Below are 26,044 nucleotides of genomic sequence, written 5' to 3' on the forward strand. Positions count from 1 at the left end.
ACAAACTAAAAGGCCGGGTGTGGTTCACTAATGGAGCTCATGCTGTGCACTCGGGAGCCCAGGTTCGGCTCCCACAGTAAACAAGCAAGCGGATAAAAACAAAACAGGAAACAGAAACCAAGCTTGATGCTGTGGTGTGTGTGTGTGCTCACACCAGCAGCTTGGGAGAGAAGGAAGATGCTGAGAAGATCCTTGTACACAGCAGGGAGGCTGACGGGCACCTGTCCACCCCCCAAACATGCAAATAAATAATGTTGCAAATTGAACACAATTATTTCTGATCTCCACCCAAGTGACAGTAAAGGAATAAAAAGTAAACTCACAAGGGTAAGGAGCACCGGAGAGGGGACAGCAGCAAGCAGCAGTGTCAACTAATGGTGTAGTGAACACCCTAGCTCTCGGGAGGCTGGGACAAGAGGATTGCCGTAGTTCTAGGTCAACCTGGGATGTGCAGTGAGTTCAAGGCCAGCCTAGAAGATAAAATGAAACTGTATCTCTTTATATTTATGGTTGTGAGCCTAGCCTTTAACGGCTGAGCCATCTCTCCAGCCCTGAAACTGTATCTCAAATAACAAAACAAGCCAAGTGCCTTTAATCCCGGCACTCAGGAGACAAAGGCAGGAGAATCTCTTGAGTTCAAGACCAGCCTGGTCTACAGAGTGAATTCCAGGACAGGCTCCAAAATTACAAAGGAAAACCCTGTCTTGAAAAACCAACCAACCAAACAAACAAAATAAACAAAAGAATAACAGAAAAAAGGCAAATGTCTGCCTAGGAAACCCCAATTTAGAAGACTTCGTTAAAAAAAAAAAAAAAAAAAACTGGGGTAAGGGGCTTCAGAAATGGCTCAGTGACTTAGGTCCCATGGAATTCAGTGCCCTCTTCTGGTTTCCTTGGGTATTGCAAGCACATAGCGCACATTAAAAACAAGAACAAAAGCAGCACTCATACAAATAAACAACTCTTTTAAGATATACACAAAAAATGCATTCAAAACTTGGGGCTGAAGAGTTGTCTCGGTAGTTAAGGGCACTTGCTGCTCTCGCAGAGGATCCACGTCTAATATCCAGCACCCATACAGCAACTCACAGCTGTGTGTGACTCCACTTCTGGGGGATCTGATGCCCTTTGCTGGCCTCCAAGGGCACCAGGCGCGTGTGTGGTGCACACAGGCAAAACATTCATCCATGTAAAATTAAAACAAGAAAACAACAATCTGTGCTGGGAAGAGGGCCCAGAGGGCACAGTGTTGACCATGCAGTGTGAGGGCCCGGAGCAAAATCATAGATGCTGCTGGGGGCAGAAGGTTCAAGGAGGTTTTCAAAAATCCAATTGACTGCTCTTTTGGGCTCCTGTGGAAATGAATTCTTTGTTGTGTCAGAACATCTGGGCGTGAACTAGTCGCACTGAAATCTAAAGAAGTCAGGACAGAGAGAAGCAGCTGTTTTTCAGGGGAAACAGCGCTGTACAAAAGAGGAAATGTAAAATTGTAACCGTGGGGTTCAGCTCGGAACTGTGTTGACATAGCCATGATGGGAAAAGACTGCCGTCACAAGAAATTGCAGCTGGAGCTAGAGGTGCAGTTCTGTGGAAGAACTCTTGCCTAACTGTCCAGGTTTAATTTCCAGCACAGCACATCAATACATAGTCAGTATTGCTGGGGTCAGAACCCAGGTTCTCAGACTGGCTAGGGAAGTCACTGTGCTAGAGCCTTGGCTAAGATTCTTTAAAAACAACAACAAGCTGGGCAGTGGTGGTTCACACCTTAGAAGACAGAGGCAGGTGGATCTCTGTGGGTTCAAGGCCAGCCTGGTCTGCAGCATAAATTCCAGGAGGCAGACAAGTCTATACGGAGAAACCCTGTCTTGAAAAACCAAAACAAAGAAACAAACAAGGAAAACATCAACAAACATGGGGCTGGAGAGATGGCTCAGTAGGTAGGAGTCCTGGCTGCTCTTGCAGAGGACCCTGGTTCGATTCCCAGCACCCACATGACAGCTCCCAACTATTTGTAACTCCAGCTCCAGGGGACCTGACGCTCCTCTGGACTCTGTGGGCACCAGGCACACAAGTGATGCACTGACATACATACAGGCCAACACTCCTACACATTGGTTAAAAAAAATAGTAAAACTTCTCTTAGCTTTAATGTACACGAGTGTTTTGCCTGCATGAGTGAGTGGGATTTTTGCACACCAAAAGGGGGCATCAGATCCCTCGGAACTCGGTTACAGATAGTTGTGAGCCACCATGTGGGTGCTGGGAGCTGGACTGTGGGCCTTCTACAAGAGCAGTGTGTGCTTAGCTGCTGAGCCGTCTCTCTGAGCTCTTTAGACAAGCATACAAAGTAATGAGTCTCGTTAGCACTCTTCACCCATGCAGTCATAGACTCTGCTGATTTTCATGCTCTCAGTGCCCTTGTTGTCTCTCCCCACAAAGTGTGCATTTTTCTGTGTCTTCGGCGATGAAGGAACTAAATGCAAAATTTCAATATTGCTTCAGATAGCTATTTCCTTATATTTTTATTTAATTTTTAAAAATTTTATTTGATGTCCATGAGTGTTTATTGCATGTGTGTTCATGTACCACATGTGTGTTTGGTGCCCAAGGAGGCCAGTAGAGGGATGGATCCCCTAGAACTTGGGTTACAGATGGTAGAAGCCACCATGATTTGAACCCAGACCTTCTGTAAGAGCAGCCAGTGCTCTTAACCACTGAGCCATCTCTCCAGCCCCTCTAAAGTGAGACTTTTTTTCTTACATTTATTGTGTGTGAGCACATGCCACTGAATGTGTGCAGAGGTCAGAGAACAGCTTTTGGGGGTCCGTTCTCTCCTCCTACCGTGTGGGTGCTGAGCTCAGACCTTCAGGCTTAGCAAGTGCCTACCCCGTAAGTCACTCTCTGACCTTAAATTGAAGAGTTTGGTTTGTTTTTGTTTTGTTTTTTTCAAGACAGGGTTTCTCTGTAGCTTTGGAGCCTGTCCTGGAACTTGCTCTATAGTCCAGGCTGGCCTCGAGTTCACAGAGATCCACCTCTCTCTGCCTCCTGAGTGCTGGGATTAAAGGCATCCACCACCTTGCTCAATAATTTTTTTTAATATTTATTTATTTATTATGTATACAATATTCTGTCTATGTGTACGTCTGCAGGCCAGAAGAGGGCGCCAGATCTTATTACAGATGGTAGTGAGCCACCTTGTGGTTGCTGGGAATTGAACTCAGGACCTTTGGAAGAGCAGGCAATGCTCTTAACCGCTGAGCCATCTCTCCAGCCCCTCGATAATTTTGTTTTAAAGGAACTTTTGGTAATCGCTATAGAAGGAGCCAATAATGCACACTCTTATCTGCCCAGGGCTAACAGTTGAGGTTGTATCCTCTGGTATGTACATTAGCACATATACTCATATATACGTGTTAGTACTCAGAGCTTGTATTTACTGTAAACAGAACTGGGTAGAATCATAGTTTCCCAGATGTCAGTCCCAGAGCTCTTTGCATGAGAATCACTTTTTTTGGAAAGGTGATGTTTTTTTGGAAATGGCAGTTCTGAAAAGCTCCCATCCTCAAAAGTCCAACTCAGTAGTGAGTGGAGATGCTGATACATCGTCAGGCCTAGGGGCCTAGGGTGCTGCTCGGGGGAGTGGCTTTCTTGTCCCTTCGTGTTCTCTCCTTCAGGACTTAACTTAGACTGGAGGACTAAGTGGTCGCTTTCTCTCTGCAGGCAAAGAGAGGGAACAAAGCATCTTATAAAGCCACCCTGCTGGCCTTCAATGCCCTGGTGACCTTCTGTGAAGAAATGGGGTGAGTGGGGCTGGGGATGTGGTGCGGCCCAGTGGTAGAGCATTTGTGTAGCAGGTGCAGGGCCCTGGGCAAACCCCTGCATTGCCTCCCTGCTCCTCGAAGCATTACTGTACCAGCTAGTGCAAGCCATCCTTTAGGCCACCGAGCGTCCCCTACTTGCAAAGCTCATATTTCAAGCAATGTGGAAGTCAGTGTTAAGAATATTTTCTAACAGGAGTTCTCTGCTGACATAAAAATCCTAATCAAATCAAATCAGACCAAATTAAAAGATCCAGGTTTAATTGGATTCCTGTGCTCTTGGGTGGCCCCAAGGGGAACTGGACAGCCACAACAAGGGGTGGGGGAAGCGACCACATGTTTATTTGGGGGGGGGGAGCAGTTTAAATAGACAGGGGGAGTGGTCTTGACCTTTTCTGGGGAGGAGTCAAGGTTTGGTGGGCTACCTTGACCCTCCTCGGAGAGAGGTCAAGGTACAAGGGGCACAGGGGTGGGACCTCCAAAGATGGAGACCAGAGACTTGATTTACAGTCAGGACCCTTCCTTTTTACTTCTGGAGGCCATGAACTCTAGCTCTCATGTGTGAGGATTTGTTCCACACTGGGGTTGTCATCCACTCCTCTGCCTACTTCGTGGATGGTGGCCATGAGTGATGTGGCCGGCTCTTGCCGCTGAGCTGGCTCTACTGACTGGGTGTGAGTCATTCCTGCTGCTTTACCTGCTTCAGATGGGTTCACACTAGCTTGCCCTGTTTCAGAGGCTGGCCTCTGACTCCTGCTTATCCTGACTGCCTCCTCCTCCCAAGTGTTTGGATTGTAGGCGTGTGTCACACACCTGGTGAGCTGTTCTCTTGCAGCCGCAGCCCCCGACAGAAGCTTTGGGCCCACTCATAGCTAATGGTAGCGGTGGGGGGTGTCACATGCTTTGGATAAGTCATCTCTTCTGACAGGATACCTGCCATTGTGGCAATGGGATGGGAGCTATGGGCCAGCCACGGAAAGGGACTTAGCTGCTCAATGGCAACTCATGACCAGGCATGTAGTCAGTAGAATCCTATGTGAACGATGCCCAAGAAGAGTCAGTCTGGAAAAATCCATTCCTTCATCTGTGTGCAAATTGGAGCTCTGATGGACGGAAGTGATTGCCTCAAACTTGAGTAAGCCAAGCCCCAGACAGGCCGTGGTCACAAAACTCATGATAGAAGCTACTGTCCTTGGGCTCCTTGACTATCACAGTGCATGTGTTTGTCTCCTACATGGGTCCTAGTCTCTGGGGGAAGAGGGATGGCTGCTTCTGTGGTGTTCAGGATTGAACCCAAGAACTTGTGCATGTTATACGAGCCCTCTACCCGTAAGCTACTCTCCTAGCCCCGATACTGTCGTCTCGAAGCAGAGTGCTGCCACTTAAGTACGTGGTACTAGTGTCTACAAGATGTGTTTGGCTCCCCTGGGAACGGGGGTGGTGGTGCGCTTATTTGGGTTCTACATTTGGATTCTCAGTCTCCCTCCTCACTGGGGAGTTGGTGACACTGATTGAAGTATTTCCTTCTGGAAATGGCGTCTCTAATTTAGCCTCTGTGGCAGGATCACATGCAAAAAAGTGGCGGGTTGCTGTGCCAGGCCCACCGTTGGCTAAGGCCATACCACCAGAGCCCTTTGCTGCCCCTGGTACATGAGCGTGCTAAATTCACCTCCTCGGGCTGTTTCCACGCTGGTTGTCAGTCTCCTCTGCTCCTCTGGGACTGCAGAGCTATGACCTGCCGGGCAGTGGAACAGGTCTACACGGACCACTGCCTTTCTTCCTCCTGAGGCTTCTCCGTGCCTTGATAGGCCAGTTGGGAGTGTACATCTATCTGTGGGGCCAAGAGGTCCATGCCCACCCCACCAAACCCCACGGTTCGGTCTCACACCTCCTATCTTGTTGGCTCCTGAGGTTCTGGATCTCAGGACTCCTAGTCTCAGGTCTCAGGTGGAGTAAACCTTGCTGGCGGAGCTGTCAGCCGCTGCTCTTTAGGAAGAGACCGCTTGCTGTGTGAACAGAATCTGGCATGAAGGGAGAAAGCTCCTTTCAACAGATGTTTGTTCCTTTTCTAATATTAGTTCTGGTTTGAGGCTGAAGTTGAGGTGTCTGTTCCCACCAGCCTCCCTTATGGCAGGCCCCTGGCAGTGAGGGGTAAGACCGGTGGGGTGGGCTCAGCTGTGTGGGTACGCAGCTAAAGGAAGTGGTTGTAAGGTTGGGGTGTGTAGGGTGGGATATGGTGGCCAGGGCGGGGCCTCCAGTGGTTTTTATCTTGTCTCTGCCATGCAGCCATTTCTCAGAGCTGCAGCCGCAAAGCAGCGCGGCTCCCAGCAGGACTTGAAATAGAAGTCTGGGCATTTTGGAGCTGAGAGGAGCTTTCCCTTTGTTCTAGGTAGAATTGTCTTATGGGTCTCTGGACTATGGAGCTCGGCTGCTCAGCATCATCCAGGGGATCTGTCTGTGTGCTTCTTTGCCCTTTGCTTCTGCCAAGCCTTGTCTCATTGGGAAACACAATATTTAAAATTATATGATTGCTCATGAATGGGCTTTGAAGAAAAAAGTTCATGTTGGGTTTGTTTTGTTTTTCTTTTCTAAAATTTTGTGTATGAGTGTTCTCCATGTGTGCCTGGTGCCCACAGAGGCCAGAAGAGGGGCATTGGTTTCCTGGAACTGGAGTTACAGATAATTGTGAGCCACCACATGGGTGCTGGGGATCGAACCCCTGTCCTCTGCAGGAGCTGCTTAATAGTTAAGGTGCCCTTAACTGCTGAGCCAGCTCCCTAACCCTGTAAAGTGTTCTGAGAGTAACAGAGTTCCCCATCTGTCCCCGTCTCTGGGGTCAGAGACAGGGAGCATTTGAGAGACACAGGTTTGAGCTGAGATGTGAAAGACAAGGAAGTGCTATACAGGCCACGGAGGGTGACGTGGTAGCCCAGTCAGGGGGATTGCATGCAAAAGACAGAGTTTAGGAACTGAAGTTACCTTGTGAACCTAGGGGCCCAAGCAGCTTGTAAGCGATTCTGTTGCCTACAGGGCAGACCCCTGAGGTCTTGCAGCCCTTACTGTGGTTTGCTAGAGGGGCTAGAACCATGTCTGCATAGAAGATGAGCTCACGTTAGTGGATTTGAAAAGAAATTTTTACTTCATCTGATATTTTGTGTCCTTCTCTGTGAAGGACTTGTAAAATTGCCGCCTGGACAGGGACACTTATTAGAAGACCTTGTGAGCCTTTGCTGTTGTCTTCTGAGGTGGAACAGAGCCCCTCTCCATGCGCTCACAGTGTTCAGCTGGTAGCAGAGTGTGCGAGCTGGAAATGGTATCAGACCAGCCTTCCCATCCCGCTAATGGACCAATCCCAAAGCCAGACCCAGTAGTTCGATTCTGAGCCCGAGGTACTGGAGGGCTCCCGCTGGTGTGGGCTGTCCCCTGCTGTCCTCTGAAGGCTCCAGAAGTCACTTCAGTCCTCCTCACACGCAGTACTTTCCACACACCCGAACACAATGGCGAATATGATGAAGAAGAGGAATGTGGCAATGAACAGGCCGATCACTATCAGGCCCCCCATGTCCCACGAGTTATTCCAGAATTCGTCATTCTGTGGGTCCTTGGGGATCACCATTTCGCCCGTGTAAATCTGGAAGAGGGGACAGAGGCCCTGAGTGCAGACAGCTCAGAAAAACTGGATACATCTGGCTAGCCAACACTGAGGGCTCTCCCGCTTGGAAGCTCTGGAGATGGCCTCGGGAATCTTTGGTTCATTTCTGACCAACTCGGTTATGAGCCAGGATGCCTCTCCCACCACTGAGGCCTCCTAGCTAGAACCTAAAATGGACCTCTGTAGATCGCCCCCTATTTTTATTGTCCCATTTGCCAGATGTTTGGGAGGCATTTTGAGAGACTGGTGTAGCAACCCCACTGGTATTGATGGCGCACTTAAGTCTCAGCTCCTCAGAAGGCTGAATTCCTGCTGTCTTTAAAAAAAAAAAGTGGAGCCGGGCGGTGGTGGCGCACGCCTTTAATCCCAGCACTCGGGAGGCAGAGGCAGGCGGATCTCTGGGAGTTCGAGACCAGCCTGGTCTACAAGAGCTAGTTCCAGGACAGGCTCCAAAACCACAGAGAAACCCTGTCTCGAAAAACCAAAAAAAAAAAAAAGTGGAACTGGAGAGATGTCTGCTCAGAAGTTAAGAACACTGATCACTCTTGCAGAGGACCCAAATTCTCAGTTCCCAGCACCCATGTGGCAGCTCACAATAGCATCCATAATGCCAGTTTCAGGGCACCAAACAATGTTTTTAGCTTCTGAGGGTACCAGGAATGCATGTGTGGACGTATATACACGTAGGAAGGACACACACACATGAGTCTTTAAAAAGGGTGGTAGTGGTGGAGGTGGTGGAGGTGGTGGATAAGAAAGAACAGAGGGTGATTGAGGCAGTATCTGGAGACTGCTGGAAGCAGGAGGCCTAGGCATACGGTGTCAGTAGGCTGCAGCCAGCTGAAAAGAGTATAGGGGGAAAAGAAACGCCATTACCTGGTTCTTCTGCTAGTAGCCTGTGTCTTACAAGGGCAAAGGAAGGTCACGATTGTCCTTCGGGCCTTACACTCTGGGGTTCCTGGGTGGAAGCAGCTGCCAGGTGACCACAGCTATTCAGCAACTCAAAGAAATGACTGTTGGCAGCCCAGAGCATCTCCAAATGGCTCTGACCACACCTTGGCTGCTGCCACCAGAGCAAACAAAGGTGGGCTAGACTGGTTGCCTGGCAACTGCCACTCCCTCCCTTGGTTCCTCAGCAGTGTTCTGCCCTTTTGTGATGGCGTCTCTTGGAGATGCTCGGGACACTTTGTAAGTTGTCCTTGAGAGAAGTCAGACTTGGGGGAGGATGAGAGTATAGATTGTGTCTGTGCTACAGGTCACCTGTCCACCTCACCTGTGTGCACCAGGTGTTAGTTCTCCGTCTCAGTGACTCTTGGAGCTTACTTGGGAAGGCGTTCTTTCCTGTGGTGTGGGAGAATGGTTAGCCGCAGCTCTGGCTGGAGCCTCCCAGAGCCATTTCTGGGTGGGAGTGCTTGCCACCCTTAGTCTTTTTCTCTTGTGCCTGCCTTGGGCGTGGCCTCAGCTGTTTCATGTGGCTGGTTCCTCCTACCCCTTGTTAGAGAGAAAACTGGGAGGAAGGGATTGATCATACATGCCCTGCTTGAAACTTGATGGCCACTGTTGACTCCTTTAAAGCTTAGACGTGTGGACATTCCATCATAAGAGAGGCTGTTCCCTCCAGCGAGGCTCATGTCGTAGCCCACAGGTCTGTAGAGTTTTGAGAAATGCCCACGTACATCAGTTTCTAGAATCCCAGGTATCTGGTGTTCTAATCCTCTCAGGGCGTCTCTTCAGATACAGCCTGGAGTGGTTGACAGGCAATGAGCAAACTCAGGAAAGCATTCTCGACTGACCCACGGCTCACCTGTTGCTTTCCACTTCCTCGTGTAAAACTTGCTGACTTCCTGGCTTGCCAAATGCACACAGCTGGCAGGCTGGTCTCTGGCACACCCTGGTACTTTATGAGCCTATCAGTGAAATCAGGTTCTTATCAAGAGTCAGTTGTTTGTTCCCAAACTGGTTTGTAGCTGTTGTGCTTGCTCCTGTGGCTACAAAATTGAATGTGACATCGTATAAACAAATGAAACAATGATTGCCACAACTCCAGTCTTACAGACAGATGACAGACACACAGAGAGACTAAGCAACTTATTCAAGGCTGTGCAGTTGGAGTTTGAAGCCGGCTCTCAGGCCCTATACCTTAGAGCAGACAAAGCTGTTGTCTCTATTAATGCCTATGTGGCCACTTTGATATCATTCCATATTCCCATCAAAAGAAGCACAACTTTGGGCATATTTTTTAAGACTCATAACATTAAAAATTTTAATACATTGTGTGTATGTGCATGTGTGTGTATCCCATGGCATGTTTGTGGAGTTTAGCAGACAACTTATTGGAAATAGGTTAACTTGTGGCTTCCAGGGAACTGAATTCAGGTCCTCAGGTTTGGTGGCAAGTAACTTTACCCACTGAACCATCTTGCTGTCCCCTCTGTAGTGACATTTTACACTTGGTGTGTTCACACTCTTGTTCTAATGAAACCAGAACTACAAGGTAAGGCTAGAGCCGAGCTGGTTCACAGCCATCCTCAGAGACCAAGCCCCACCCAAGAGGTGTGCCCGTCTGTTCCCACCTCAGCTTCTGTAGGCTGGAGGACAGTTCAGAAGTGGCAGCGCTTGTTGCTCTTCCTGGTTCAGTGCTCAGCACTCATGTCAGGTGACCCTGACTGCCTGTAATCGTAGTTTTAGGCGATCCAACACCTTTTTCTGGCCTTCGAAGGCACCAAACATTCACACACATATATAATAAATAAATCTTTAAAAAATACAAAAGAAGCCAGGCAGTGGTGGCACGCACCTTTAATCCCAGCTCTCAGGAGGCAGAGACAGGTAGATCTTTAAGTTTGAGGCCAGCCGGGTCTACAAAGTAAGTTCCAGGATAGCCAGGGCTACACAGAGAAACCCTGTTTCAAAAAACCAAAAAACTAAAAACAAACCCCTGCTGGGCATGGTGGCACATACCTTTAATTCTAGCACTTGAGGAGTAGAGGCAGGTGGGTCTTTTGAGTTCGAGACCTGCCTGGTCTACATAGTGAATACCAGGCCCCCAGAAATATATAGTGAGACCCTGTCTCAAAACATCAGCTATGTAGAGGGAATGTCATTCATAAGAAAGTTGCTTTGTCTGGTTTTAGTTAATTAACTGCTGTATCCAAGTAGGTAGATCTGTTGTCTCAGTCACTGTGAGGGAGATAGATGAGGAGAGGGTGCTGCAGGCACAATGGTCTGCGCTGAGGGTTTCTGTGAGGAAATGGCGGGAGTTGTAAAGACTTGAGCACTAGCTACTTTTCCAGAGGACCCAGGTTCGATTCCCAGCCCCACATGGTGGCTCGAAACCATCTGTAACCCCAGTTCCAGACAGTCTGATGCCCTCTTCTGGGCTCCTCAGATAAGAGGCATGCATGTGGTAAACTATCATGTAGACAAACATACATATAAAAACAAACAAATCCTTTTTTTTCCCCCTGAGATAGGGTTTCTCTGTAGCTTTTGAGCCTGTCCTGGAACTAGGTCTTGTAGAGGTTGGCCTCGAACTCACAAAGATCCCCCTGCCTCTGCCTCCCAAGTGCTGGATTAAAGGCGTGCGCCACCACCGCCCAGCACAAACAAATCTTTAAAAAAAAAAAGAGGGTTAGGGACAGCATTCCCTGTCATGGAACAGGGTGGAAAGAAGAGGAAAACATTTTTAGAACAAAGTTAATTTGTGCACATATTTTATGATATGAAATTTGTAGTACTCATTTGTGTCACATTTCACAAAACTTGTGTGTGCTCTGCCAGCGTTGCTGACGTGATTCTCACCTTGATTTTTAGCTTGTAACAAGGCATAAAATTCAGGCAGTGAACCAGGCGGCTCCTCATCCTCCTGAGGGACTGAGATCAGACATTGGTAGAGCAGAGGCCATGTGGGAGGGAGGGTCATGAGGAAGCTGGTGAGGCCTGCGGTAGCCTCCGTGCACCACGATGGCTTGTTCTTGCCTGGCATAGGGCAGTTACATCAGTGGGACCTTCCCTAAGCTTGAAGTAGTCCACCCTGTGCTGCTGCTGTGGTCACCAGCTGCCGTCTGACAGCTCAGATCTGCAGTGACCATTTCTGTTTCCCACGCCTGCTTCCTCCCCAGTGAAGGTGGCCTAGGTCTGCCATCCCAGCATGTGCCAGGCTGCAGGTGGTTAGCTTATAGGATGGACTGACCTAGCATGGGGTAGGAAGGTGCAAGCGAACTGGCTACTTAGGCTATGTCCAGGGTTGTCCTTGGTACCTTCTACTCTGGAGCTGAACTAGGTGTCCAGGATTGTTCATGGTACCCTCAGCTAGACTAGGAACCAGAATCTTTTCTAGCAAAGAAGGGTCCTCAACCTTAGCCTTCCTACAGGAAGACTATTCCTGATGCTAATGAAATCCTGCTTAAAGAAGATTCTGGAAGGAACCGGGCTGCTGTTCCTGAACTGAGGGCTTTGAGGGACCTCCTGTGAGGTGCTGGAGTGAGAAATGCAGGTTTCCACTCCTTCCACTACCCCGGCTTCTCCTCAGATAGCTGGGTGTGGGCTTTCCACCCGCTCCACAGAAGCAATCTTGAGACAGAGTCTGGGTGTGGGTGCGTGGATGTGGGGTTGGCTAATGGAGATAATGGGTCAACACCTCTGCCTTGTGTCCCAGAGGCCTCAAGCCCTAGGTGTGAGCAGGGAATTGGAGCCAGAGCTGGCTTTGCCACATTTTAGCTGGCTGCACAGAGGCTCATCTCCGTCCTCTGTCAACCAGGATAATAAAGGACTGAAGCACCATGACGGTTAAGTGAATTTATCTGCAACAGAATGCTCAGGACAAAAGTGGGGTATGGTGGGCCATGCCTGCAATCCCAGCACTCCAGAGGCAGAGGACAGCCCCGAGCTAAGTGCATACTGACTTCCGGCCAGAGCCACTTAGTGAGATTGTTTTAAAAAAGAGAAGATTTAAAAAAAAAAAAAAAAAAACCCAAGCAAGTGAGGCACATTACATGTAATCCTCACACTTAAGAGGCTAAGGCAGGGGCGCGGTGAATTGGAACCTAGCTTAAGACAACTTCTAGGTCTGGGTTGTGCTTCTGGGACAGAGCACTTGCCTAGTGCAGTCTTCTGGGCTTCATTCCCAGCACTATTACATTGTTTATAAGATTTATGTGTTTATTATGTACACAGTGTTCTGTCTGCACGTATGCCTGCAGGCCAGAAGAGGGCACCAGATCTCATTACAGATGGTTGTGAGCCACCACGTGGTTGCTGGGAATTGAACTCAGGACCTCTGGAAGACCAGCCAGTGCTCTTAAACACTGAGCCATCATCTTTCCAGCGTCCCCCATTAAAATTCTTTTTTTTTTAAATGTTTATTTATTATGTATACAATATTCTGTCTGTGTGTATACCTGCTGGCCAGAAGAGGGGGTCCCATTACAGATGGCTGTGAGCCACCATGTGGTTGCTGGGAATTGAACTCAGGACCTTTGGAAGAGCAGGCAATGCTCTTAACCTCTGAGCCATCTCTCCAGCCCCCCCATTAAAATTCTTTTAAAGGCAACACAGCATGGCCTAATCCTCTGGATTTTAACTGTCTTTATTAGCATCATTCAGGTTTTCTTGTTGGTTTGGTATGTTTTGTTTTTGATAAAAATTTTTTGTTGTTGTTCATTTGTTGTTGTTGTTTTTAACAAGCAGTGATTGGTGCTTTGCCTGCATGTATTTCTGTGTGAGGGTGTCAGATTTCCTGTACCTGGAGTAACAGACAGTAAGCTGCCAAGTAGATGCTGAGAACTGAACCCAGGTGCTCTTAACCAATGAGCCATCTCTCCAGCTCCATCCAAGAAGGGGTCTTAAGTAGCCCTGGCCGACCTGGAACTCACAGAGGTCCACCTGCTTCTGCCTCTCAGAATGCTGGGATTAAAGACGTGTTTGACTCTGAATTCCAATTTTAGGGGCCGAGGACAGGTGGTTTCTTAGATTTCTTTTTCTTTGTTTGGAAACACCTCCTTTCTTGGTTTCAATAACCCAAACCTGTCAGGCAAGTCTGTGGCTACCAGGTAGTCAAACCAGCTAGCAAGAATTCCTGTCAGCCTTCCTGCCTGTATGGCCTAGGCTGCCAGCTGGAGGTGGCAGGGGCTGACTTCCCTTACTGTGACCTGTTTTCAAGGCAGGCTGAACTCTGCTCCCCAGCAAGCAGAATGTGTGCTGCGCAGACTTAGGTGACAGAAGTGGGAGCAATTGGAGCCAGTCCTGGCCCTGTTCCATGTATGGAGACTTACGTGTCTGCCCCTCCGCACGTTTCGTGTTTTGGTTTGCAGGGAGGGCAGCATGGCGGCATTTCAGCAGCACCCTTCTTTAACGTGGGTCCACTGTGCTCTGGGCTAGCCCGTTCAGAGGGGCGAATAATGGCAGTTGGTAATTGGGGAGCTTCTGAAGCATGTCTAGCACTGGGCTAGTCTTGGGCTGTCTGCTTTACACTCCTAGCATACCACGGGAAGCAGGTGCCAGGGTTAGTCCATCTCACCAGAAGGAAGCCTAGCTTGAGGGGATTGTCAGCTGGGTTGTGAGCGCTCAGATAGGGACAGGGCCGGAGTACAACAGCCTGAAGAGATGTGGGAGGACCCAGTGGTCTGGAGGTGCTAGTGAGGGGGACACAGACAGCAGGAAATATTTGTGGCATTCCTGGGCTCGGCTCCTGTCCTAGGGCATCGGCCTCCATCACTCAACAGAGTGGGACTCTGGAAGCAGCCCTGTTAGAAAGCAATGTTGCCAGTGGCCCTGCACTGGTCCCGCATGTGGCATTGATGTCTCTGTGGCCTTCCTTCCTGTGTGATTTCCCAGCCTTCGTGGGCACACCAAGGGCAGTAGCCTGGAAAGAAAGTCAGTCATTGGCCGTGCCCCTAGAGCTCTGATGCTGTCCTGATGCAGAGCCACCTGCGCATAAATATACATAGCCAAACACCTCGTAAACACGGAACCAAAAAAGCTTTACTTGGAAGTAAGCAAATTTCAGCTAGAATACTGACCTGTTCCCTCCCCTTCAGACGGAGGCTTGAGTTTAGTAAATTGCACAAAGTCCCTGATCAGTTTACTTCTCTTTGGCATAAATCAGCAGAATCCAAGGGCCAGCCTCCCCACAGCCATGAGCTGTTCAAGATATGGGGCTCCTCAAAAGTACAGCAGAAGTCCTCAGCGTTTTCCTGGGCTTTCGAAACAGTTGACTCCTCTAAGTGCTGGTGTCCATCGGCAGGTTGCGCAACACTTGTTTCCTTGAGAAGTCTCCATATGTCTACCCTGTCTGTCACCTGGACAGTGCCAGAAGTGGCCAGGATGATAGTCTGTGTCACAGTTTGGGAAGGCTTCTGTCCAGCTTCTCCTGGGTCATCACACTGCTGTCCCTCATCTGGGTTTTACGGGTTGCACGAGGATCTTCGTGCGTCTCCTGTCGGGGCAGCAGCAGCGCACACAGCAGCAGCTGCAGGCCAGCAGCATCAGCAGCAGGACCGTAGCTAAAGGGAGAGGATGGTCCAGGGCTGAAGAGCTAGGGGAGGAAGGGATGCCCACCCTCCTTCCAGAGGACCTGCCCCGCCCCCCAGTCTGGAGCAGTGGTCACAAAGACCAGAGTGGCTGACAGGGCCCTGTCTCTTGCTCCACGGCCCAAGCCTGACTCCTTTCGGTTCGTGGTTGATACCCGGTGGTATCCAGCACTGCCTGGCAACTACCTTAGCTTTCCCTGGGACACCGCTTTCCCTACTTCCCAACCTTCCAGCCAGCACCATGGTGTGGTCTCCCGATTATCAGAAAGAGCCCATAGGACACTGAGGGGATGGGCTAAAGGGCCAGAGGCCAGGTGCCCCACTTGCCTGTGAAAAGAAGGATGATAGAGAAGGCCACCAGCTCCACGGGATCAGCCTGGGGCAGTCCTTGCAGCTTCAGCAGCAGCCTCTCACCCACAGAGCGAATCTCCTCTTTAAAGTCTGTGGCTGCCATGTTGCTAGGGCTCCTGTGTTCTGTAACAACACAGACAGAGCACCCTAGAGTCCCTGTGGAACTGCTCACGAGCTGGGAGGTAGCTCCAGGGAAGCAGCCTCTCCCACCATAGCCTGCAGAACAGGTTTGTCAGTCTCAGCCCTATACCTCTGGTGGATCCCAGGCAGAGGGAGACAGGCAGTCAGGGAACTCTGCTCAATGGTAGGGTAGCCCTCAGCCCACACTTGGTGGGAGCTGCCCAGGACCAGTGCAGCCTGTGACAGATGTAACCCAGAGAGCCTTTGAGAGGCCACCAGATGGCCGCAGCTGATGACGGTTCACCTGCCCATTCATATGGGGCTCGGCTCTTGCATTCCTTTGTCTTGAGACACAAATAGCAGGTTTGACTGGGGTGCCCCAGCTGACACAGCTCCCCAGCCAGCCTCTGGGTCACTCAGCATTTTGGTACCTCCCCAAGATGGCCTTAGGGTGACAAGACAGGCCTCAGGATTCTGTGTGGGAGGGGAATCAGACTCCAGGAACAGGTTTATGGGGACTGTAGCAGGATCAGCTATAGGCAAAAACTGAGGGAGGGGTTGTCCCTTGAAGGATATGATGCTGAGTCCCTGAGGACTCTCCTCTGCTACCAAGCCACTTTCTTTACTCTTAAGAAGGGGCTATCATTCAGATGGGAGCAGGAGTTCTAGGACTAGGTCAGCCAGCTCTTCCCTTCCTGGAGTGCTGGGCCTGTTCTAACCGGAGAAGGCCTGACTGGAGTCAGGCTGGCCACGGCTTCCAGAGAGGGCCTGGACAAAGCTCTCGACTGAGTTCCTTGGTGGAGCCTTTGAGCTTCAGCTCTTGTGAGAGAGAAGGAACCGGGACAGCCTTGTGCCAAAGCATCCAAACTGGTTCTTCCTGAGGGATGGGGGTAGGGGACCAGGCGCTTGTGTCTTTGTTGATTGCCATGTTGGCCCTGGTCTCAACCAGGCAGGTCCCCTCTGCTGTGGTCTGTGAGACTGGTCACTTCCAGCATTCCTGCCTGCACACAGCAGGCCTAAACTCCCATGAAGGTCATGGGACAGGGTCATCCTACATGCAGGCTCTCTGCCCTTGTGCTGCGCAGTCTCTGCCTGAGTCTCTGAGAATGAGAGGCTCTGGCTGCCCTCGGCTGCCCATCGTAGGAGGCCAAGCCCTGGCTGGCTGCCCTTCTTCCCCTAACAGTTCTTCAGGACCTAGATCAGAGCTGCCAGCCGCTGGATTTCCTCTCTGTGAAGCACGCGGTGCCTTCTCTGAGTTTGTTCACGTTTTGTCATTTTTGTGCTCCTGGGGAATGGGCTCCAGGGCAAGTCCTGTACCACAGAGCTGCATCCCCAGCCTGTGGTGCCTTCTCTAACCTCATACGCCCTTTATAGAAATGGTTTTTTATTTGCTTGCTTTTCGAGACAAGGTTTCTTTGTGTAGCAGCCCTAGCTGTTCTGGAACTCGCTCTGTAGACCAGGCTGGCCTCAAACTCAGAGATCCTCCTGCCTCCACCTCCCAAGATGGGATTAAAGGCATCTGTCACCACCTTGCTATTTACCCCTCTCCCTCTTGTGCGATGGACAGGCTCTTTATCTCTGTGTTGTTGAGTTGAGAGGCCTTTGGGAGGGGCCTGGCTGCGGGAACTTTCTCTGGGTGGGGACTGACTGGGCCAGGGAAGTCAAGGATGGACCCATCCCATGCACCACCTACTTACTACCCATGCACTGTTTATGGAGGCCCATTTCAGCTGAGCCCGAGTCACGGACCATAGCTCTTTAGAAACCCGTGAGCTGTGCACACTGAATACCACCTCTTACGAGCCGGGGGCATCAATTTTATCAGTTCCTCACCACCACAGTGGGGCACTCCAGACTTTTTGAGAACTGCACTGTTATCTGTCACTAAATGAGTAGATCTGTGTGTCCTGCTGATGTGAACATAAGAACATTCCTTCTGGTCAGGCCAAAGGCGCTGCAGCTAGGGCGTGCTTGCAAAAGTGATCCATCCACTCTCCTGTCCGGGACCTCTGCAGCATTCCCACCCCACAGAAGTGGTATGCATATGGTTCAGAATCCGGGCTGCTGCCTCTCACCCTCCCTCTTCATCTGTGTTTGGGCTGGCTTGTTCAGCCTGGCTGGCACTGTGCCCACATTGCCTCACGAGCCCAATGGAGACACTCCTTAAAAGCAGAAGCGGGCAGGAGGTTGGTGGTCAGGAGAACTTTCTGTGTACCACACCCAAAGACCTAGAGAGAGACTCAGGGATTAGGGAGGATGAGGCACCTGCTTGGCAGGGTTGGCAGAGTTGGGACCCTAGGTCTAGCTGGAAGGTCTCAATGTCCAGTTTCCAGTGGCTCAGGGTTGGACCTGCTGTGCAGGGAGGTCAGAATTTGTTGGTCTAAAGTTCCATCTAGCAGAGTTACTCCCAGCTTCTCTGTCCTTCTCTCACTCTTCCCTGCACTCTGCTTGGCTTGCAAAGTTGGAGAACTGCAGACTCCTGCCTGCTACAGCTGAGCTCTACTCTGCTAGAACACCTCGTGTGGACAGCCACGTAGCTGTGCCTAGGCCTTCCATAGGCAGCCTACTGGAAACTAGGTGGGACCTGTCCACCATGCCATGGGGGCTGCCTGCCAGGTCTTGCCTTTTACCAGCAGAAGTGGGGCTGCTAGGTATGGCTCTCTGCCCTCAAAGGGCCGAAGAGGAACTCCTTGCTTGGCAGTTGATAATTTTGTTATTTTAAGCTCTGACCAACAGAACAAGCACATGACGGGGGAAGGGGGGCAAAGGGGTCTTGTTCTCCAAAGAGGAAAGAGACGCATTCCGGCAGCTCCCCAGGCATCTTCCCAGTGGGCTATTTAAAGCAGGGCCAACAGATGCCTGGTGCCCAATATAACCAATGGTTATTAGGTAACCTTGTTCCCCAGCTGTGGTCAGGGGGAGTGGGAGCCCTGGGGCTGGCCCTGTTGACTGGATAACCCCCTAAGTTAACAGAGCAGAGCTACTGGTAATTATGTGTTTCCTGGACTTTCTATCCCAGGTTTACCCACTTCTTTCTCAACCATATGTTTCAATCAAGAACATGGGGACTAATCCTAGTCACGGCACCAGAAAGAAAAAAAGAACATGGGGACTAGAGAGAGTCTCTTAATGCCATCTTCAGTAGAGGAAGTGGTAGCTTCCTGTGGAGAACAGCCCTGACTGCCCCTGGGTCCACCTGCTGCCCAGGCTGCCTGATAGCACTTGGAATCTTTGGAGGATGCTCCCAGCTGGGTTACAGGCAATGGTCAGGGAGAGCTAGCACAGCAGAAGGAAACTGGCCGGGCTGGGGGACTGACTAGCATTCCTTGTATGACAGGTGGCTTTGAGGTTCTTGCTGTAGAGTAAGCGACTGTCCTGTAGGCCAGACAACTGCAGCTTGGTTGGTCCTGCAGTGTCTCCACTTCCTCATTGTAAACCTGATAGTTAGCCCCAGCTGCCATGTGCACAGGGCCGGCAGTGTGTCTCTGCCTGATAAGCAGGGTCATTTGTCACTGATGGCTCGCAGCCCCAAAGGGCATCTTGTACACTGTTGTTTTGTCATGGTGGGTCCTGCAGCATATCGTCGTGTTTGAGAAGCATCTTGAATGAGGTATAACCGGTAGATGTGCGAGAGAGATCTGAGGGTTCCAGCGGCCTGACCAGCAGGTGTCCACCGTGTGCCATGCCGAGTGTCTGAGTGACTCCATCTCTGTGGGGCTTCAGTTTGAAATCAGAAATGGGTGGTCCTGCTGCCCTGGCCCCCGAGCTTCCCAGAATAGGGAGCTCTGGTGGCCGGTAGAACAGGGGGAGCTCTGGCGGCCGGTAAAACGAGGAGAGCTCTGGTGGAAATTAAGCGAGCTCCTCAATCTGCATTCTGGGCTTCCCTTTTGACTCAGGGACTACAGAAGCTAGGGTTTTGTGGGTGCCGGTCACCCTCCTGCCTCTGGGGTCCAGTGTCTAACAGCTCACTGCCATGCCCCCTTCACCTTTCCTGATGTGCTGTCTCCATTGTGACTTTAGTCCCCTCCATGCTCCACTTCTCACTAGTCCCATGGGAGTTAGGTTCTCAGCCCTGCACAGGCCAAAGCCCATTCCCTCTGCTGAGCCTAGAAACTGGGCCTTCTCCTTGCCTTCCAAACCTCTTTCTTTCCTACTGGATAACAGCTTGTTTGCTTTGGAAGGAACATCTCTGAGGGACTTGAACCCTGGTGTGAGGACAGAAGGCAGGAGGGGTGAGCAGCTTCCCTGCCCAGGAAGGCTGTGCTTGTGCTGTCCAAAGAACGTCCCAGGGTCGCCATTCCAGTGGTGTGGCATGGAGTAGAATCCTGGGGTCATCCCCAGCCTCATCTGTGTAGTCACCATCTCCCCTCAGCCATGGGTTTAGAATCAGGCATGCATGTCTCATATTCGGTTTTCAGAGATCATGGCCAAAGGAGGACCCAGGGGATCCCCGGAGCCTAAGTGGGTACGGAGACTCCTCCCTGGGCTAATCCTGAGCCGGAAATGTAGCAATGAGCAGGTCAGAGCCACAGAAGATGAGGAGGCTGCTGCTCTCATCTGGACCCCAAGTAGGCAGTTCTGCTCCAGGTTCGTCTCGGTCCTGGGGCTGGGGTCTTTGAGCCGGCTAGGCAATCTTGTCCTGAGCCTTGAGGAACAGGGAGAGCTCAGTCCTTGGGCAGATGGAGGCTCAGTGGGTATGAGGCTCTATTTTAAGCTCACTGAATAGAAAAGATGTATCAAGTCAGCAGCCCCCCAGCTCCCTGCTATACACAGTAAGTGGCAGGACACCCCCTCCGCTAGTGCTCTGACTCAAAGGAAGAAAAACCTCAGGTGTGTATACAGGAGGTGACTTAGTTCCCGGTAGGACAGTGGCCCAATGTATTCCCCCCAAATGTTCCTCTCTGAGCTCATGGTAAGTTGTGGGAGATACGAGACGCTGACTGCCCATTCCCTCCTCTTCTGCACCCTGTTACCTCTGGCCTGTGTCACTTACCTGGGAGCTCAGATATTGGGGAGCCAAGAAGAGGTACCCAAGAAGAGAGCCGTTATGTGCTTCCTCTCAGTCCTTTGCCGCCACCTTTGCCGGCTTCACCAGCGCTGCGCTTTCCTGCCTGCGGCTTCTCACTCAGACACCTCTTAGAGGAGCTCTTGGCTGCTGACAGCCAGCTGCTGTCCAGCTTCGGCTTTTTTGTTGTTGGTTGCCCTGGAGATCTAGGTGTCATATTACCATTGTGAGGCGGAGCCAGAGGAGCCCTTCCCTGCCCAGGAGGTCCACTCTACTCTCAGGATCCCCAAAACGGCTCCCTCACTTACTCCTCCCCTGCTCTGTCCTGCCCCGCCCGAGGGCTGGGCTAATGAGTGGTTGGCTGTGGTTCCCTGTGGAAATAACCCCAGGGGGCTCAGTCTGAGGTTGCTGGGGGAAGAGAAGGGAGTACCTCTCTCTTGAGCACCCCACCACCCTCTGGATGACCTTTTTGGCTTGTGTTCCTGACCACCCCAGTCTGTCTCTTGGGCCACTCCCTAGCTGCTCCCTCTGGCCTCTCCCAGGAAGAAAAACAGTAGCTATGGGGCCACCCAAGCAAGCCAGCGAGCTTTGCACTCGCCCTCTGGTGGGGCACTTCTGCTGCTCAGTACCCAGAGGATCCTAAATACCTTAAAAGTAGCCTGCTTGTTTTGAGGAGAGGCTTGTTTTGATGAAAGGCCTAACAGAAAGGACAGTGGGACAGTGGTCTCATTCTGCCTAGCTGGCTCCACACATTAACGATTGACTGTTGTGCACCCAGCAGACCAGGCTGCAGGGGAGAAACTGACCTCAGCCCTGCAGTCAATGGAGGCCTTTGAATCTGAGCACAGAACCCCAGTGAGTCAGAGCTGGGGGGCAGGGTGTCAGCAACCGTATGGCCACAGCACCAGAGACAGGACAGGCCACCTCTGTACAGCAACAGTCTTGAGCAGAGGGAAGGAACGGTTGCCATATGTTCAGTGTTAGTGGAGCTGCAGGAGCACCCAGTGGCTTCCTCTGCTGGCTCCTTCCTGCTGCTTTTGTCACTTGGCTTCAGGGACCCTGCTGCTTCTTTCTTATTTTTATTTTTTTTAAAGATTTATTTATTGAGTCGGGCGGTGGTGGCACGCCTTTAATCCCAGCACTCGGGAGGCAGAGGCAGGCGGATCTCTGTGAGTTTGAGGCCAGCCTGGTCTAGAAGAGCTAGTTCCAGGACAGGAACCAAAAAGCTACAGAGAAACCCTGTCTCGAAAAAAAATAAAAAAAAAAAGATTTATTTATTATGTGTACAGTGTACTGTCTGCATGTATGCCTGCAGTCCAGAAGAGAACACCAGACCTCATTACAGATGGTTGTCAGGCACCTTGTGGTTGCTGGGAATTGAACTCAAAATCTCTGGAAAAGCAGTCTTAACTTCTGAGCCATCTCTCCAGCCCCCAAGGGACCCTGCTTCTTTAGGGGCTTGCTCTCTGGGGTCAGATCCCCAGACAGTACTCAAACTAAGATGAACTCTGTTAGAGACAATTTTTTTTTTGTTTTTGTTTTTGTTTTTCGAGACAGGGTTTCTCTGTGGTTTTGGAGCCTGTCCTGGAACTAGCTCTTGTAGACCAGGCTGGTCTCGAACTCACAGAGATCCGCCTGCCTCTGCCTCCCCGAGTTCTGGGATTAAAGGCGTGTGCCACCACCGCCCGGCTGTTAGAGACAATTTTTGCCAGTTCTTCTTGTCTTTAGACTGGGCACTCAGACAGCCCTGCCTATGGTGTCTTTCTGTCTGCTTCCTCAACCTCGTACCACACCCCTAGCAGTAGACTGTCTGGTAAGGACCCTAGAACAGTGGCCGGCCACTCCCAGGGCCTCAGCCTGGGGTCAGAAAACAGACCGAACTTCTTGGCCAGGCAGAATGGTTATCCCAAGGGGAACATCTGGGAGTAGGTGAGAGGGGACGCTCTAGTGAGGCTGTGTCTCCCTGACTGGCTGGGTTCAACAGTGACTAGGCATGATAGCCGCTCTCAGAACTGCTGTCTCTAGGACAGTGGTTCTCAACCTTCTGAACACTGAGACCCTTTAATACTTGTGGTGACCCCAACCATAAAATTATTTTCATTGCTGCTTCATAACAGCAATGTTGCTACTTTCATGAATCAAAATGTAAATATCTGTTTCTGATGGTCTTAGGTGACCCCTCTGAAAAGATCACTGAAGCCCCAAAGGGATTGCGACCCATGGGTTGAGAACTGCCGCTCTGGGAGCCGTGCCAGGGGCAGCCCTTGGCCTGGAGCAAAAGGGCTCATGGTAGGAGGCCAGGGGGAGCTAGAGATCTCTAAGGAAAGATCAAGATGTGCTCACTCCTGCGACCCCAGGACTGGGGAATCTGAAGCGTGTGTTCAAGGCCACTCTGAGCTATAGTGAGACCCCAGCTTAAGAAACAACAACAACAGAAAAGCACCAGTGTGGTTGCAAACACCTTTAATCCTAGCACTTGGGAGGCAGAGGCAGACAGATCTCTGTGAGTTTGGAGCCGCCCAGTCTACATAGTGAGTCCTGGGCAAGTCTTGGCTACATAGTGAGACCCTGCCTCTAAACGGAAGAAAAAGAGCCAAGCAGACAGAGCACTTGGATGGGATGGCCCTTTCCTGTCCTTCCCTCCTTCCCCACAGTGAGGACTATCCCTGTAGAGCATGCTCCGCTGTGCCACTGTACCCCAGCAGCGTAAGTGGAGAGGTCCTGGGATTCAAGGGTGAAATGTTTTCTCACTGACATAGTCTTGGTGACAGAGCCAGTATCTGTGCCAGAGCCTCAGCTCACCAGGGCATTCCAGCACTGCGGGGAGAGGGAAGAGCAGGGTCCCAGAGCTCACAGAACAGAATGAGGTTCACATCCCGACCCCCAGTCACCCAGTGCATGACTATAGGAAGGCTGCTTTATCTCACTGGCCCAACTCTGCACTGGGCAGCCCCAGGTGATGCTCCACGAGCCCCTGTAAATAAAAGGGTACAGAACAGGGACTGGAGAGATGGCTCAGAGGTTAAGAGCATATACTGTATTTACAGAGGACCCTGGTTCAGTTCTCAGCACCCCCTGCCCTGCAGGCTCACAACCCATCTGGAACAAGTCCTGACCTCAGGCACTAGGGGTCACTGATACACATAGAGCAAATCTAGGAAGGGCTTTGAAAGGTAGGAAGCATCAAGAGTGGTGCTAGATAGTGAATCAGAGTTTGGAGACTGGGCGGACATCATTGCTTGCTTCAGCCCCCAACCCAAGCACTGCTCACTGTAGGTGCCGCCATGCTGCCATTGCTAAGTACTTCGGGGATGCACCTCCTGCCTGCGTCAAAGGCTGTGACCACTGCCAGAGTCCTGCGGCTGTAAGGGAGAAGCTTGATGCCCTGGAGCGCATCAGCAGCTGGAGCAAGACCTGCATCAGGCCCTTCCAGGAGGACGACTTCGACCCTGAGCTGTATGAGGGAGGCCGCAGAGGCTACGGGGGCTTCAGCAGGTGAGGACAGCGAAATACATCCGCTGGCCCTAGCCAGACCAAGGTCGCCTTCTGCAGCGTGGTGTGGTACTCTTCCTGGGGCCTAGGCTTTAATGCTATGCCAGAAGATCGGGGAAGAGCAGAGCCCCGACCCTTTCTGCTCACACCTTGCCTGTCCTCTAGGTATGATGAAGGTTCTGGAGGGAGCGGTGATGAGGGCAGAGATGAGGCCCACAAGCGGCAATGGAATCTTTTCTATCAGAAGCAGATGAGCCTGCGCAAGGTAAAGGTGGTAGAGACCGTGACAGGGCTCAGTGGCTCTGTTAGTTTCCAGTGCTGTGACCAAACCCAAGTTGGGAAGCAAGGGGTTTATTTGGCTGACACTTTCCGCATCACCGTCCAGCATCAGGGGAAGTCAGGGCAGGAGCTCAGGTCAGGATCCTGGAGGTAGAACGGAAGCAGGACTGTGGAGGAGTTGCCACTCTCTTGTTTAGCTTGTACAGCCCAGGACCACTGGCCCGGGAATAGCGAAACCTATAGTAATCTGGGCTGTCCCACATCAAGTAAGAAAATGCCTCCCCAGACCAGTCTGCTAGAGGCCTTTCCTCAATTGAGGTTCCCTCTTCCAGATGACTCTAGTTTCTGTCAAGTAAACAACAACAACAACAAAAAAAAAAAACAAAAAACCTAAGCCAGCATAGTGGCTCATGGCTTTGATCCTAGCACTTGGGAGGAAGAGGCAGGTGGATCTGAGACAAGACCAGGGACGACATAGTGAACCCTGTCTCCAAAGTATCCTTCCTACCCCCTAAAAAATAACCAGCACACAGTGGTCCATGCAAAGCCCTGGATGGTCCCCTGTTCGCCACCTCAGTAGGAGCTGCCCTGCAGCAGGGCAGGATGTCTCATGGTCCCTCATGCTGTCTGTCTTCCAGGGCAAAGAGCCCAAGATAGAAGAATTCACACCCCCAGGTTGGTACAGAAATGCCCCCAAGGGCTTGGGTGCTGTGTCTGGTTGTGAACAGTGGGTTGCTCAGTGAGGGTTGGGGGGCTCCAGAGAGCTGGTCAAGTGGAAAGCCCTTTCTGCCCTTTCCTCAGATGAAGACTGTCCCCTGAGAGAGGCTTCAAGCAGGAAGATCCCTAAGCTCACAGTGAAGGTACGAGAAGGACGCCTCTTCACTTTCTCTCAGGGCCCCTCCCTGACCCTGAGGGTGGGTGACCAAGACCTCACTCTCCTCATAGGCCCGTGAGCACTGCCTGCAACTTCTGGAGGAGGCGCTGAGCAGTAATCACCAGGCCGCAGGGTCCCCTGATGGGTGAGTGTCCAAGAGCTCCAGGGGGAGGACCAAGCTTGTTCCTTCAGAGAATGCCTCTCTGCAGGTTGTGATCCATCCCACTCCATGGCTCCCAGTCCCTGCAGCCTTACCAGAGACTGCCAAAGGCCACTGAAGGGCAGTGAGCCGAGGGGTACTTAGAGAAGCCTGCTCAGAATTCACATGCTCATCCTCACCAGGCCCTGAGGCTAGCCCATGGTCTCTGAAGAGAAACCGAAACCAGGAGGACCGCAGTGCTCTTGTTCCTTCCCACAGAGCTGACCTGCGGGCCAAGGCTGTGGAGCTGGAGTATGGGGCATTCCGAAACGCCAAGATGGTCAACCTGTACAAGGCCAGTGTTCTGAAGAAGGTAGGCTTGGGCCAAGGAGGCCAGCAGGCATGCATGCTCGTAGTCTGAGGACAGGACAAGGCCGCCTCTCTTGTTCAGAAGCTACCTGCCAGCCGCTGGCCTGGAGCCCCTGACAGTGGTGAAGCCCCTGGGCTACCTGGAGGTGTTGTGGCCATCCCAGTGGGAGCTGCACTTCCCTAGCATCCACAGCAGGGTTGGGGCGTCTGGACTGGGGCTAAGCAGTAGCTTGTGGGTGCCTTGATCTCCCTGTCCGTCTTTAGGTGGCTGAGATGCACAAGGCCTCCAAGGATGGTCATCTCTATGACATAGAAGGTGACACCAAGAACTGCAGTGCTGGGGCTGAGCCCGTGGAGCCCAACGACTACGACATCCCACCGGCCTCCCACATCTACTCGGTGAGCGGCGTCCAGGT

At 51.4% G+C, this 26,044-nt stretch overlaps 3 protein-coding genes across 7 annotated transcripts in view; 1 reads left to right on the forward strand and 2 right to left on the reverse strand.

The window, feature by feature from the left end:
- The window catches only part of Recql5 (RecQ like helicase 5), a 42,045-nt gene that overhangs the window by 13,730 nt on the left and 2,271 nt on the right, over positions 1-26,044 (forward strand). For 4 of the 5 annotated variants that reach the window (XM_041635730.1, XM_041635731.1, XM_041635728.1 and 1 more), the window contains exons 7-14: positions 3,721-3,800; positions 23,752-23,970; positions 24,133-24,232; positions 24,885-24,921; positions 25,048-25,106; positions 25,192-25,265; positions 25,539-25,632; positions 25,893-26,027. In XM_041635730.1, coding sequence (XP_041491664.1) covers positions 3,721-3,800; positions 23,752-23,970; positions 24,133-24,232; positions 24,885-24,921; positions 25,048-25,106; positions 25,192-25,265; positions 25,539-25,632; positions 25,893-26,027 — 798 coding nt within the window. Of the gene's footprint in view, positions 1-3,720; positions 3,805-23,751; positions 23,971-24,132; positions 24,233-24,884; positions 24,922-25,047; positions 25,107-25,191; positions 25,266-25,538; positions 25,633-25,892; positions 26,028-26,044 lie in introns of those variants that run through there. The other variant, XM_041635732.1, reaches the window with a different exon arrangement.
- On the reverse strand, positions 6,941-8,076 carry Smim6 (small integral membrane protein 6). Its single transcript, XM_041635584.1, has 2 exons — positions 8,065-8,076; positions 6,941-7,449 (listed from the first exon to the last, which is right to left on the reverse strand). Exons 1-2 carry the CDS (start codon positions 8,074-8,076, stop codon positions 7,273-7,275), a joined length of 189 nt encoding a protein of 62 aa, XP_041491518.1. The 3' UTR covers positions 6,941-7,272.
- Smim5 (small integral membrane protein 5) lies at positions 14,451-20,552 on the reverse strand. Its single transcript, XM_041635733.1, has 3 exons — positions 20,464-20,552; positions 15,327-15,473; positions 14,451-14,972 (listed from the first exon to the last, which is right to left on the reverse strand). The coding sequence occupies exons 2-3, from the start codon at positions 15,451-15,453 to the stop codon at positions 14,863-14,865; spliced, it is 237 nt and encodes a 78-aa protein (XP_041491667.1). The 5' UTR covers positions 15,454-15,473; positions 20,464-20,552; the 3' UTR covers positions 14,451-14,862.

This window comes from Microtus oregoni, unplaced genomic scaffold (genome assembly GCF_018167655.1).
Source record: "Microtus oregoni isolate MIOR12 unplaced genomic scaffold, Mior012 000048F_ref0000485, whole genome shotgun sequence".
NCBI lineage: Eukaryota > Metazoa > Chordata > Mammalia > Rodentia > Cricetidae > Microtus > Microtus oregoni.